This window comes from Tachypleus tridentatus, chromosome 13 (assembly GCF_004210375.1).
Source record: "Tachypleus tridentatus isolate NWPU-2018 chromosome 13, ASM421037v1, whole genome shotgun sequence".
Classification (NCBI taxonomy): domain Eukaryota; kingdom Metazoa; phylum Arthropoda; class Merostomata; order Xiphosura; family Limulidae; genus Tachypleus; species Tachypleus tridentatus.
Genome location: NC_134837.1, coordinates 110454920 through 110470250, shown reverse-complemented (window position 1 = coordinate 110470250; position 15331 = coordinate 110454920). Strand labels below are relative to the sequence as shown.

Below are 15331 nucleotides of genomic sequence, written 5' to 3'. Positions count from 1 at the left end.
GAATTGACTGGTCACATTAGAAGGTAATGTGGCCTTCTACTATTAATTTAAATGTACATTTGAGTTGCTCCATCACCTTACTGGCTGATATGGCCTCTTGTTATACATTCCATACCAACTAGAAGTGATTCATCATAAATGCAGTTCACCTCTTTTGATTGGGAGCCTTCATGGCACCTTCACATGGAATTTGGTTCCCAGTGTTGAGGTGTTGGATTTGAGTGAACCAATCAACATAAGTCCTTGCATAAGCTGAATCCATCCATTCAATGCCAGATAGCCAGTCCTGAATTGCTGTAGGATGTTGATCCTGTAGTGGGTTATAATCCAACATTGCTGGGTTGAAAATGGATGTTGGTAACCCATAGAAGAATTTTAGATGTAGTTGATATGCCAAGTACTGTATAACATACCCTAGCCACTCAACACCTTGTAATTTCCATCCTTTTGTTTTATAACTTATACACTCATGTGAAGAGTATATCTGGCTCATAAGTGGTGTGGTTCTCTTCCTTTGATCTCCAGAATTTGGATACTCTCGGGGGTGTTTCTGTTAATACCTTGCACTGGCCCTCCTCAGTGTGGGATTCAGCCAGTTTGCACTGGTTCTTAAGAACCTGTTCTTAAAATTTCACAAGTTTGCTGAATCAGTTCTTACAGACTCTTAGCCCTCTGATGCTAGATATATAATGTATTGACTATCACTATCGGAATTCATGCAAAGTAATTTAGGTCACTGTGGGGATTCTTGCTACTTAAAGTCAATAACACAATTGTAATTTAGTACGATAACTTTTGAGGCTGGATTTGCACAGGCCTCTACAAGTGACAGATCAACCATCTAAGATGAAGGAAGAAAAGCATTGCCATAGACTAATGTAGGTCTACATTTTCCTGTGTGAACATTTGGTATCAATCATCTATCATACTTGGAGCAGACAGAGAAAAGAAGGTGAGTTTGAAAAATAATGTAGTCTATGTATACTTCTACGCTATTAATGTTATTTTGTAGGTTTACTATTTCAGAACAAAATTAAAAGTTCTTGGATTGGAGATTTAGCCTGGATTGACATTTTCATGCAGATCTTTTCAGTACTGGTTAGTTAATATTGTTGCCCCTCACTTTTTTAAAGCTAAATTGTGCCAGTTAAATGTTTAATTTATTTAGACACAGACAAATTCTTTTAATATGCATAATACAAAAAATGAAAAATGTTAAACGTATTACATGATGGCATCTGACAGTCTAAAGGAATAAAATACATCTTATGTCTTTGCTTGGGATACTGAATCTCTTGTTGCTTTTATTTTCATACTGACAGGATATGAAATTGGGATGCTAGGCTTGTACTTGCATAGAAAAATTATTCCAATAACACCATAGAGCTACATTTGTGTTATAATTGTTTGGCTTGGTAAAACTATATTTCACTATATTTATGCTTCTTGATATATACTTATCATATAAAATTCCTTATGTAAGTGGAACAGAGTCACCTAAAAAACTATTTGCAAAAACAGTTAAATGTTAATTTTCTTTGTTTATATACTGCCAAAAAAAATTAAAAGGTGATTGGAAAATAATTCTATATTTCTAGCCCTTGTAGTGAAAGTTTAATGAGAAGTTATATTAATACATAATAAAGGAATTTTGACATTTCAAGCTTCAGCCCCTAAAATGAAGTTGGGGATATGATATACTGGAGTTTGTAAGAAAACCCCCAAGAACTGAAACTTCAAAGCAAGATCCAACTGAACATCTAACACAAGCAACTTCAAGAAGCATTGAAACTTCTGCTTCTAATTGTGGACCAACTAGAGATGATGAAGATCCAGCAACTGCTCTTCTGGATAGCTGGAGTATGAAACAGGTCAAGGAGTTCAAGAAAAAATATGATGGTTTGATTGTTTGCAGAAAGAAACTTGGTTGTGATCACTTTGCTAAATTTGATTCCATAAACATAAAGGGAATTAACATATCAATGGAATGAAAAAGCTACAGTGTTGAAGCATTAGGAAGAAATAAAACTGTACAGCAAGTACCTCTCAGAAAAAAAATTAACGAACATTTTTCATCGAAAGCACACTATTTGTGCAATTCAACTGAAGGATCGTACAGAAGATGCAATTACCAAATGTCTGGATAAAATAAACCAAAAATATATCAGCTCTACATGTAAAGTTTTTAATACAATCTACAATGTTGCAGCAAAACATAGCAGGCCATTCTCTGATGTTTAAGATGAGATTGAGCTACAAATAAAAAATGGGTTGGACATGGGAGTGAGACTCTATTCTTGGAAAACTGCAAAGGAAATTAAAAATGAAATACTTACCAAAACAGTTGAACAAAATTTAAAACTCTGTGTCATAACTGGTGAAGCTTCAACCATATCTAGTAAACCAGTGATCATGATTTTTGTAAAGGTTGAAGATTGTGGTCTATTGCCAATAATTTTTCTTGATTTGGTTGAGTTGAAAGGGCAGGATACTGAAACTATATACACATCTCTATTGAAAAGTTAGTGGATATGTGAAAAATAATTTGGTCACATTCTGTTCAGATGGTGCAAGTGTAATCCTTGTCAGGGGTGAGCACTAAACTCAAAAATGATTTTCCTGATGCTATAATTTGGCATTGCTTAAATCACTACTTGCAACTGGTTTCAGATAATTTTATATCTCACTGATATAAAACAAGTGAATCACTTCAAAGTGTTCATACATGATCTTTCACCAATCCAACAAAAACCAAATGGAACTTGGACTAGAAATTCTGAATATTGGTAGAGTTTTGGGACCAAGATGGGCTGCTTGCAGCCTAAGATCAACACTTGCTGTTTGAAGTGCTTATCCAGTATTATACAAATATTTTTCTCCTAAGAAAAAACATTCAGTAATGGCTAGCCATCTTTGCAATAAATTCTTCTGGAGGATTTAACAGTAATGATATATATACTACAAGAAATGTCTTTACTTTCCAATGCCCTTCAAGCCAGAAATTTAAATCTAGAAAGAGCTGAAAAAGTAATAAAAATGGTCATTAAGGCATTTGAAATGCTCAAAGAAAGTAGGGGAATCTTTGAAAAGAAAACTGATGAAACCATTGCTTCTGATGCCTTTTGGAATATTGAGTTTGTTGAAAACTTAAGATACATTGGCCTTTCTCTTCCAAAACTACTGAAAGCAGTAATAAAAAATATGAAAGTCAGATTGATGGATTGTAATCACTTAAAATAAAAAAAATAATGCACAAAACAATGACGGTGAAATTCATTAACTGGTAGACATACTTGAAGCAGATTCTTGGAATGTTGATGAAATTTTTGTCCCTTGGAAAGCCACTGAAGAAAAACTGTATGAATTCAGTAAGTTCTTACATCACAAAATCAGCATTAATGACTTCCGTGACTCTGTGGAAAATGTCCTATGAAATTGCCACGATCATGAGATTCCAAGAACTGTACAAAACGCTAAAACATCATCAATGCTGTTACTGTTAATTCCACAGAGACAGAAAGATGGTTTTTAATAATGGCTATCATATATTCATATAAAAGAAGCTGCCTTACAGTTAAAAAATGTGGCAAACCTGATGACAATTAATTTGAATGACCTCCCATTGTATTCATGGGATCCCACTTCTTCAGTTCAAACATGGGTTTAAAAAAAACACAGCTGATGACAGCAGGGTCAAAATGGAAGGAATAAATATTTTGATGATAATCAAGTGGCAATTTGGAAATATTTAAAGCATGCTAAATAAATTATTTCAGTTAGATATTTTAGTTATTATTTTTCAATGCTAAAATTGGGGGTGTGTGAAGCAAGATAGAACCGGTTGTTAAAATTTTTAATCCCACCACTAATTCTAGCTAATCTGGTGAGCAGAAGTAGCTGTGATATTGGATGTTATAATTTTCCTATACTGAAAATGTATTTCTAGAAGGTACTTACCTCTTCTATACTTCTGATGCCTACACCTTCTGTCAAACTTTGAAGTGAAGGTTTGCTAGAGTAGTGTAGTGGGAGTCATGTTTCACATGAGCATGCTACTGGCTGATGAATGATGCATGATAATTTATATGAAACAAACTTTGGAATATACTAATTCCAATGAAAGGGAACCATAAGGCTTGTGGCATGCATAAAGAAAAAGTTTGCATATAGAAGGCAGCACTGAATGAGAACAGCTAATCTTGTGGGAAGAGGTAAGTACTTATTGGGAATACATTTTCAGTATAGGAAAATTATAACTTCTGATTGCCAGTCACAAGCAGCAAAATGTATGCAACAAAAGCAACAGAGTGAGACTCCACAAGAAAGAGACATGCTTTGACAGCCTAGGAAAAAGACAAGCTGCTCATCATCAAGTTGAGACTGAATTAGAGCAATAATTTTAAAGATACAGTGACAACATATGCCATGCAGAGTGTAATTTGTAAGTAATGTCAAGAACACAAACACAAGACTTTCATCAGTGGGTAAACAGATGAAGATGTCATTCTAATCAGAGTCTAAATTGGGACAAATATGACCATTTGATATATTTTGTTCAGGTGATACCGAGGCAATGTTGGGTAAGGATGGCTAGTCAGATATAGACAAACCAGTCTATGTATAATTAACGATGTATATGCTATAGCAAGTAACTCAATGTCATATGTTAACTAATATATACTTGTAATACATGACATTACTGCTTAGAGGCAATTCTGACATTCATGGCAGCCAGTGTCAGTTGTTCTTCCCATGTTTAAGAGCACATGGTCTTAAGGCAATATGTAATGAGTTGAAACAATTACAAATCCAATAATATTATTAAAATAGAAGATGTTGATAAAAATAAGTAAAAAAAAGATCATTCTGAGCATAATCAACTGTTCAGATCACATTTTGTATTGCTTACAAAATCCTATACCATTTCCAACTCTGCTGTCATTTTGGGGTTGTGAAATATTGTTAAAATTACGAGACACATTGATAAAAGTCATACAGTCCATGTACATTGCTCATACTTTGATAAGAGTACAACTTCATTATCAGGCAGGTGATAGCACTGCCTATGTAGATTACTCATCAAAATAGTATTTTAAATATCTCTTCAATACGTCATCAGATTTTTCCAATATTTTTATAACAACATCTATGTAATGACTGACTCACAAGTTCTAGGAATTTTTGTAAATATCAGAGAAAGTTTTAATTTTTTATTCCTCTTTCTTCTGCTCAAAATCCAAAACAGTGGTGTCAACCAATTTCAAATGGATTATGTTATATTATAAGTATTGATGAAAACAGAATCATAATTCTGTTTTTTCACAGTGTTTTCATTACCCTTTCAAGTTAGCTTTGTTACAGACATTTGGTGTTTCTAAAAAAAACTTCATTACACGGTCAAATGAGAATTACTAGCCAATAATAGATAAAAAAATTAAATATTAATGAAACCTCACTGTATTTAGAACTTGGTTGTAAATACAATCTTCCTTTGTACTTTGTAACACTGCATTAAAAAACAAGTAAAGGAAAAACTTTTTCAGAAAAGGAAGAAATGTAGGAATGGCTAATATTAATCCTTTGAAAACTGCATAATTTTTGAAGAAGTGATATTAGCCATCTCTACATTTATTTGCTTTTTGAAAAGTTTTTTTCTTTACTTTTTTATTGCACTACAAGAAAATTGATATGTAGTTGTCATTCAAAATATATAGTATTGCATGGTGAAACAATGGGATTATGGCAGTAAACAACGGAATTCAGGAAGTTGTTTATATAAGAATAAATTGAACATTGAAAGCATATGGGTACAAAAATATTTATTCCATACAATTTAAAACAAATAAAGTAACTGACCTCTTCTAAGTATGTTTTATAGAACTCCTGTGGCTGCTTGACCTGGAGAGGAACATCTTAACCAGATGAAGATGAGCCGAAAACTTATGTTGAGTATTTACGTCAGAGCAAAGATTTCGCGTGCAAAACAGGATAATTTTAGATCACCTATGGCAGGGGTTCCCAACCTTTTGGCACTCGCGACATGAAAATGTAATTGATGAAATAAAATTAATGTTATCCCAAGCTACTTCTAACAAGGCTACGCGATTCCCCTGCCAAGGCTTCGCGAACCCCTGGGGGGTCGCGACCCACCAGTTGGGAACCCCTGACCTATGGTAATTTCTATTGTACATTCAAGGAATCTATACCTGCTGCTCTTACTAACTTTTAAACAGTTTTCTACTGCTGATAAATTTGATTTCGACCAACATCCCAAGGGAATAACAAGATAGATCAAGGATACAGTTTTATAGTTATTACTATAGTTTATAATATATATCTCAAGATAGAGGATTGATGTAAGTTTACATCTAATTTAAAGAGATATTGATCAACAGTGCAGAATACCTGTATAAAAAAATGTTATGCAAAGTTATGTGAATACATCTACATAAATGTGTTCATTTCTAAATTATGAAAGAACAGAAAGTAGCATATACTGTTTTCATTAGAGGGCTTAAACATGAGTTTTTAAATTCTGTATAATGTGACTACACTTCAACCATTATGAGACCAACTGTTACTGAAGATTTAAAATAATTTTTCATTTTTATAATTTAGTTGTCTGTGATAGCTTTTTCACTGGCAACCAAAAACAAATGAAATATTTTAAGATTGCTCCAGCAGCTGATCTTCTAATGTTCATGTACTTCATGTAATATAATGTTCATTTATGTATACTAGTGTGATCCCGCTTGCTTATAAATAAATCAACTTTCTTTTTTGGAATGCTAGAACACACATATAATTTTTGTATCTTTTAGTTTCTATATGACAACCTTGTTTCATCTACTATAGCAAAAATTATGCTTAGTATACAACTTCAAGACTACCTTTTTCCCACTTTTTATGTTACAAAATGTAAGGTTAATAAATAGTATAAACAAGTGAAAATGTATTTGGTAATTAAGCTCAGGCCATTCTCTAGCTTACATTAAAAATAACATTATAACTTAGTAAAATTGTGTTCTTTGGATCATGACTGTCACCAGCTCAGTACATTGTGCCAGAAGCACTTTTAAAAACAAATTATGTTATGTATCAACATGATCTGTACAAGTGAAAATTATTTAAATCCTTATGTATAATGCCAAATAATCCTTCAGTTAGTCTTTTTTTTTTTCCTTTAAAGAAAATTTGAAGTAACTTTAGTGCATGTAAGAAAAATTAACATTGATATATTAAATGTTATTGCTTTCTTTTACATTTGTTTCACAAAGACTATTGTACGAGTAACTTTTGGTGAGTTTTTTTTTTTAACAAATGAGAATGGTGCTAATGGATATTTGGCAGAAAATGTACTGGAGAGTTAATATGAATTTTATCATTGAAGACAGGCGAGGCACAAGGCTTAACAGGAGACAAACCCTTTATTACATGATACATTAAAAATAAAATGATCCAATCGACCACACCTGTGCACTTAAAAGTGAGATATTTGTACTTTTCTCTCTAAATGTGAGAAAAATATATACCAAACGAGAATCTAGACAATACAGAAAAACCCAACAAGTACGTACTTTTTGGATATGGAAAAACTTCCAAATTGTATTTACCATTACGCCAGTTGGTTATTCTCGTTATCAAAAATGTGTAAGGCATTGATCGCGTATTTCTCAACCTTCACACAATTGATGCGATAAGATCCCATTGAGGTAAACCTAAAAACATTCTTCAGCTACACAATTTTTCATAATGTGCCGTTCATTGCTATAAAAACGCGCTTTGTGGTAACTCAGATAAAGGAGTGTCCGTCAAATTCCACTGTTCAGTCAAACGCTTGACAGTGGGTGATGCTAACTAGTTCCCGCCACCCAACTTGTCCAGTTCGAAGTTAGGATAATATATACGTAGATAACCTTTGTAAAGCTTAACGCAAAATACTGAAACAAGGAACCATAAAGTAAATTCATTGCTCAAACTTGAACTTTTTTATAATTGTTCTTTTCATTGTAAGGCAGTTTTTCAGAGAAAACTTCCACTAGAAATGATATTTAGTTGAAAACATTGAATTCTCTGTACAGAAACCATTAATTGTAGTTTAAGTAAACACGTATGATAACTTATCACCAGTTTGTTCTCAACCGTAAACGTTATGATTAGTTCTTTTTTTATGGTGAGTTGTATTGGTTCCCCATAAAAGTTCAGACTCAGTTTACAATATAATTAGTTTAACTTTGATATAGGTACTATTCACTTATTGACAAAGCTGGAATACTTTTACTCTATAAAAATCTCATAATTTAAAAAATATAACACTCTTTTAACCGATAATTACGATGTCCACAATATGCGTATTTTTTCGTCTAGTTAAAAAGAACTAGGTGAGTTTATTTACGATGTCGTTAAACAACAATATTTCGATACGTAAGAAACGACGCTTAGCAACAATGTGACGCACCAGCCAAAGCACGACGAGTTGGCCTTTCTCGAGTGTTTCTTAACTTTTAGTACGAACCTGTTTTTTGTTTACGAGTTGAACTCACAAAGCTCGTTCTCATTTCAAAAACAACAATGGATATCGTGGAAATAAATTCTTTTTGCATCTGTTATTGTAAGAAGACTTATGAAAAGCAAATTAACGGACTAGTTGAGAAATGATTTATGAATTGGTTATCATTTTTTAAAGTATTTTTAATGTGTAAAAACGAATATAAGAAATATCAAACCAACTGAGATGAGCCTAATATGACGTCATAACTGTAAACCCATCAAAGTGGACATAAGGTCACATCGAGTGACGTCACATGGCTGTAGTACGGTTGATAAAATAAACTTAATGGTGTTTGGTGGCCCATATAACTGAATAGGTGAGGCTGAAATGTCATAAATGGGAGAAATTAACATCAATATTAAACAGGATGAACATGTTAATTACAAGTTCTGATCGTGACACAACGTACTGAACTTACTAAGGAAAACTCGACCATCCAATCTTTGTTATTTAAACGTAATTTCTGAAAGGTGATTTAAAGAAGTTATCCAATGCAAATGTTTGTCAGGTACTCTAGTTTTTCACGATGGTTAATAATATACATCTGGGGTATAACATTGTGGTTAACTAGTTCTAAACGCCTCCCAGCACCTAATACTGAAAACAGACAAGGCAACGGATGGTACGAACCTATAACTGTTGTATATCACAATGAAAGAACTGTTGCTCAGTTGAAGTATTTTGATACAACGCGCACTAAAATCCAGAAATGCCGCCTTTACGAAATTGAGTAAGTAATAAAGTTGTAATTACACAGTTTACGAAGTTTGTTGCTAGACTTTAAGAAAATATTTAGAGAAATGATTGATGATTATTATTTCAGATTTTTTAAACATATAAACAGAGATTGATGCGGAGATTTTTACTTATAACCTTCCAGATCAGTATTGACTGCGTATATTACCCTAGAAAAAAAATAATTTATTTCAATATCACTCACAACAGGCTACAACTGATTAGAATAAGGTATTATATGTAAGTTGTGTTTAAAAACGATAAAAAATACTTTTCGTGACGTCAGTGATAAAAAATATTAGCAATAAAATTGAAACTCAGTATTTAAAAAAATTTACTTTTTTTTTCGTGCGTGATCAATGTTTAAAGGGTATTTTGAAGTTTGTTAGCCAGTCATGAGTGAATGTTACAAAAATATCCTTAAATCCAGCATTTTACTAATGCTTCCTAGTAGTATTGAGTGTTACAGAAGTGTCATGTTGGTAGTTATGGCTCAATTAAACGTTACAGAAGTCACGTTAAATTTGTTTTGCAGTTAGTATTCAGTGATACATAGGCGTCACGTCGAAGCCTGTGGCACATTTGTCATGGGAGTTAGACAGGTGTCATATTAAGTCTGTGGCACAGTCATAGGCGTCATGCTAAATTATGTGGCATACATATGCTTGAGTGTTACATATGTGCCATTCTGATCTGTGGCACACTTATGCTTTGTTGTTAATGTGGGTGTTATACTGATGTATGTAGCACAGTTAATCATGAGTTTCATATAGGTGTTAAGCTAGAGACTATAGTACTGTTAGCAATGGGTGTTACATAGTTATCATAACAAAATCTCTGACATTTAGTTGTGGATGTCATGCCACAGTCTGTCACTCTCAGTTGAGGAGGTTATGTAGGTACCAAGCTACAGCATGTGACATTCTTAGTCTTAAATATCATATTGTTAATGTGTAAGCTTCTGATTCATAATTTTCTTCAATCATAAATTAGATTGAAACTTGTAAAATTAAATGCTTTTACATGCATAACATACCTAATGGTTCTTATCCAAGTCCAGCTAAAAAACACAAACATTCTGCATGAAATACATTCTTAATTTGTGAACATTTTCTTTAATTTTACTTTTTCAATACAGCACAGCAGAATACCCAACCTAGGCTATGCTAGGTAAAATGTCATAACATTGTATACAAAGCCATGAATAATAATGCAGTATAAAAGCTGATGTTCTAAGTTGATTCATTATTTTCCATTACAGAACCTTCTTACATGTGTATATAATAACAAAATCAAAACTCACATGTCAATGAGAGTGAAAACTTACATTAGTCAGCACTGTGTGAGGTGTTCATGTAATATGTTAGATTTGACAAGACTTGTATTTTCTGGGATGTTTAGTAAACTATGTTTTTTGGTGTTTCTTTTAATAATGTTGCAGTGGTGAAAATGGCACAGAAGTTTTGAGTTCATTTCAGCAACATGTAGAAGAAGTCAGTTTTCCAATAATGTTGTGGTTTATAGAGGAATGTCGTGTGCTGGATTTTAACAATGAAACTTTAAACAGTGATGCTAATGCAGCTTTATTGGAATTACCAGTACTACCTAGTTGGTCTTTATTCAGTGGAATATTGCCAGGTAAAATACGTGCAAACATATCATATCTGTGGAAACTTAAAATGCAGAAGCTAGAAATAACTTTCCTCACCTTTTCTTTCCACTGTAACTTCAGTGTGTGTATGGATATACAATTCTAATTTAAGTCTTATTCAAATCACATACACATTTTACCAGTGATACTCATTACTATAACTGACCTGTAATATAAGTGGAACTGTACATGTTTCTTATGTTCTAATAAGATATGTTTTGTGTATTGGTAAAAACTAGCTAGTGTAAAACAGTACTGTTGTTATTGTTATGCATCATACAGTGTGGTACAAGAAATAATTTTAACAATATTTAACTGGGTATTGCTTGACACCAAATAAGATGAGACAGACAACCTACTAAAATACTAGTTGTGTATTGCTAGGTACCAGGTGGTGTGGCACAGGAAATGTTGCAAAACAGTATGAAGATTTGGGAAGATACAGTAATGTTGACACTTGTTGCAGAGCTCATGACTACTGTCCAATAAAGGTTAAAGGACTTCGGACAGGATATAGTATCTTCAACTGGTCATTTTATACCAAGTAGGCACTTAGTAATCAAAATTCAGATATAAATGCTCATTTCTTTCACTGTACACAGGAATAAAAAATATGGGTAATATGGATTCGTATAATTTGATTGTGTATTTGAATGTTAAAACTGTTGTGATAAATTTCCTGCCTTATATTTAACACATTTAAGAACTTGGCACTACTTTATGCAGATCTACACCTTGAGCCAGACATAAAAGTATGAGTCACAGTAAACTTAGTATACCAATACGGTTCAATGTCATGTTAATTAGTGCCTCTACCATATGGGAAGCAGGAATGCTAACTTCAAAAAGTAAGTTTCATTTGAGCACCACATTTCTCTCTCCTAATTTATAGTTTAATTGTGTCTATTTCTTATGTGAGAGCAGCAAATTGGAGGTTAAGACTGATAGACAGTGTATCCCCACTGCAATGTGGGCCATATTTCCACAGTCACCTCCAAAACCTAGGATACGTTTTATAATCCCATGTTGTAGCTTGTACCCAAGGATCTTTTTAAAAAAGTGCAGCATATTTTGTTTAATTTTAATGTATTTTGTTTTGGCCTGAAAATTATCATTATAATTTATATACAAGTATCTCAATAACATTTTATTACAAATGAAGCAACAGAACTCATGAAACTGTAATCAAAAGTAATCAAGAACTGCCTTTAGATTTATGAACTGGATCTTATGAATCAATCTGCATTTTGCTTTACTGAGATAATTTTTTCACCATTACTAAAACATAATTATGATAAATTACTACATAATGTTTTTGTAATAAAAACAGATTGGCTTCTTGTAAACCTTTTGTAATGAAATTGAAATAGTTTATACATACGCATAAAAACTTCTCACGTATATACATTTATTTCCTAATGAAGTATTATAAAATTTAAGTTTTCATTTTTAGATCTCATTGTGACTGTGACAGACAATTCCTGAAGTGTCTTAAAAGCAATAGGAGCAGAGTTGCAGACCTAATGGGAAATTTCTTTTTCAATGTTCTAAAAGTAAAGTGCTTGAGAGAAGATACCAGAGTTTGCAGGTATTTTATGATTTAGAATAACAAACATAAATGCAATTAAGATATTGGTTGTATTCTAAATACTAGTCTTGTAATGTTTCATACAGAGACAATTTTTTAACCAAAAGTGCACAGAGGTCATCCATTTGGTTGGCCCTGCACTGGAGAAGGAATGCTGAATATAATTGTGAATTTACTACATAGAAAGTGGCAATTTTTTGGAAAGCCCTACAAGTCTATCATACAGAAAACATCAAAAGTATTACAAAAGATTTGTAATCAAGATATGCTCACATATTAATGATGTCAATTTATCTCAGACTCTTGTGAAGTTAGAGTGCAGGGTGAGTTCATATAAAGAGTAAACATACTTTTGTCCAGTGCACAGTTTATATATTACAGTTCCATACCATCTAGAATATCAAAAATGCATATTTCTAGGTTCCCGGTATCCCTGTATATTGTAGCTGGTATTTAACTCTCTTCAATTACGGTCGGGTAAAATAAATAGTTTATTATTCTGACACTAAATATATCATGCCATGTTGAGTGGTGCAATGTAAAAGATCATGGTATGTACATTCCTATCTCTGTCTGTGCATATATGGTTATCGTATAACACTACTGTCTTCATTATATATATCATGCCATGTTGAGTGGTGCAATGTAAAAGATCATGGTATGTACATTCCTATCTCTGTCTGTGCATATATGGTTATCGTATAACACTACTGTCTTCATTCAAGATCATGGTATGTACATTCCTATTTCTGTCTGTGCATATATGGTTATCGTATAACACTACTGTCTTCATTATATATATCATGCCATGTTGAGTGGTGCAATGTAAAAGATCATGGTATGTACATTCCTATTTCTGTCTGTGCATATATGGTTATCGTATAACACTACTGTCTTCATTATATATATCATGCCATGTTGAGTGGTGCAATGTAAAAGATCATGGTATGTACATTCCTATTTCTGTCTGTGCATATATGGTTATCGTATAACACTACTGTCTTCATTATATATATCATGCCATGTTGATCATGGATATGGTATGTACATTCCTATCTCTGTCTGTGCATAACACTACTGTCTTCATTCTCACTTTATGTACATACACTGAATTCCTGGTTACCTTTGGGAGATAATGATGAAAACATATCATATTTTTGGGATAAGACTTCCCCTAGTTTTAAGTTTGTTGTTGTACTTTTAGAATCATTAAGGACAAGTGTCTATATGGAATTATTCATACAGGTTATAATACAGAATCTGACCCCTATTAATTAATTTTCTTTGTAAAATCTACAGATCCAGCTGACAGTGGAAAGATCCGATACAATCTGTGATTAAATTGTTGAAAAATTAAGTATCTCATCTTATTTATAGAAAACAGCTGAGAAGCAGATGTGCTGAAAGGAAACAGAATATCAAGATGAAAAGTGTGGAATCAGAATGGCAATACTAATTTTCTTACCCATGTCTAATTTATTAATGGATTTAACAGCATTAACTACATTACAACGTTCTATATCTAGTGCTGCCTGTCATCAATTTAAGGTTTAAGGTTTTCACTTAATAAAGCATTTGTACTTCCTCTTGTCTACAGATGTAACTAATAATACAAATAAATGTTTTACTGAAACTTCTCAGTGCACCTTTACTAAGTTTTAAACTTTGAAAGATCACATTTTAACAAACATTACAGCCTTGATCACTTTACCAGGTTAAAATGCTGGACAGTAATATATTAAAAAATTATCTGGAGCAATGCAAGTTTTGTTTCTGTCTGTTGAAAACTTTACCAACAAACTTTACACACTTAGTAGAATAATTTGTATGTACTGATGCTGTTGCAAAAGTTGCCACTGGGAACCACAAGCAACATGTTCAACACCACTTATTTGATTCAAGGTTGTGATCTCTAATAAATCAGTTGTTCTGAGTAGAATTTACAGCTTTCTTTCAGAAATAAAAATTAATCACCAAGATTACTAAATGATGGAGAGATAAAATGTTATCTTCATATTCTCCAAACTTGCATATCGGAGCATTTGAAGAAAATAATAGGCTCTGACAACAAAATACCTAACCCAACTTATAGTAAAGCCATTAAGAAATTTAATATGGTCAATGGAGTTTTTTCTAAGGTACAGAAAGAAGGTCAGTATATTTTCCTAAGAAATCTTTACCTTCCAGTTTTCTAATTGGTCAGAACTGGGATTTTTAATTATATAAAACATGTCTTGCCTCATGTGTTGGAAATTTCAAGAATATAGTCAACTATGATGTCAATAAGAACTTTTAGCCTTTGCTAAAATGAAGCAGCTAAACTTCACTTACTGCTAGGTGATAATATAAAAAAATCCACAAGTGTATGCATGCAATGTTGTATCAGTGTTACCATTCACAAACAATGGGACAAAATGGCCAGTTACAACATTAAAACAGATGACAGGTTTGGCATATAAAGATGGTCTGTATTTTTTCCCCCTCTCTAGTTGCTTCCATTCACCAAGTTACAAATGCCTATCTATAAAACCTTTTGTTGAAAAACCCTTGGCACTCTCATCTCTAAAATGAGAGTTGTACTTATAAAATTGCATACACATACACACAAAAGAGCTCTCCAATCCAAAAAGTATGATCCTCCTAGCACTGTAAACAAAAACAGATCTAAAGCTGATGAAAGTACACCAGCATCCTGCCACATTTTAAAATCAATGTCTGTTTTCATAAGAAAGACAACTAAAAAAACAAAACAAAAAACTGGAGTTCTAGAAATGATGTTTAATTACACAAAAATAAAGTTCCTAAT

General features: G+C 32.7%; 1 protein-coding gene across 3 annotated transcripts; it reads left to right on the top strand.

Moving 5' to 3' along the window:
- The first annotated feature begins 7296 nt into the window (after positions 1 to 7296).
- On the top strand, positions 7297 to 14161 carry LOC143236865 (uncharacterized). 3 transcript variants are annotated; one of them, XM_076475505.1, is made up of 5 exons: positions 7310 to 9281; positions 10728 to 10924; positions 11322 to 11481; positions 12391 to 12525; positions 13825 to 13961. In XM_076475505.1, exons 1-5 carry the CDS (start codon positions 9043 to 9045, stop codon positions 13832 to 13834), a joined length of 741 nt encoding a protein of 246 aa, XP_076331620.1. In that variant the 5' UTR covers positions 7310 to 9042; the 3' UTR covers positions 13835 to 13961. The 3 variants fall into 3 exon arrangements, with proteins under 3 accessions (XP_076331622.1, XP_076331620.1, XP_076331619.1); XM_076475504.1 differs by having other exon boundaries at positions 7317 to 9281; positions 13903 to 14161; XM_076475507.1 differs by lacking the exon at positions 12391 to 12525 and having other exon boundaries at positions 7297 to 9281; positions 13903 to 14161.
- Positions 14162 to 15331: the final 1170 nt, after the last annotated feature.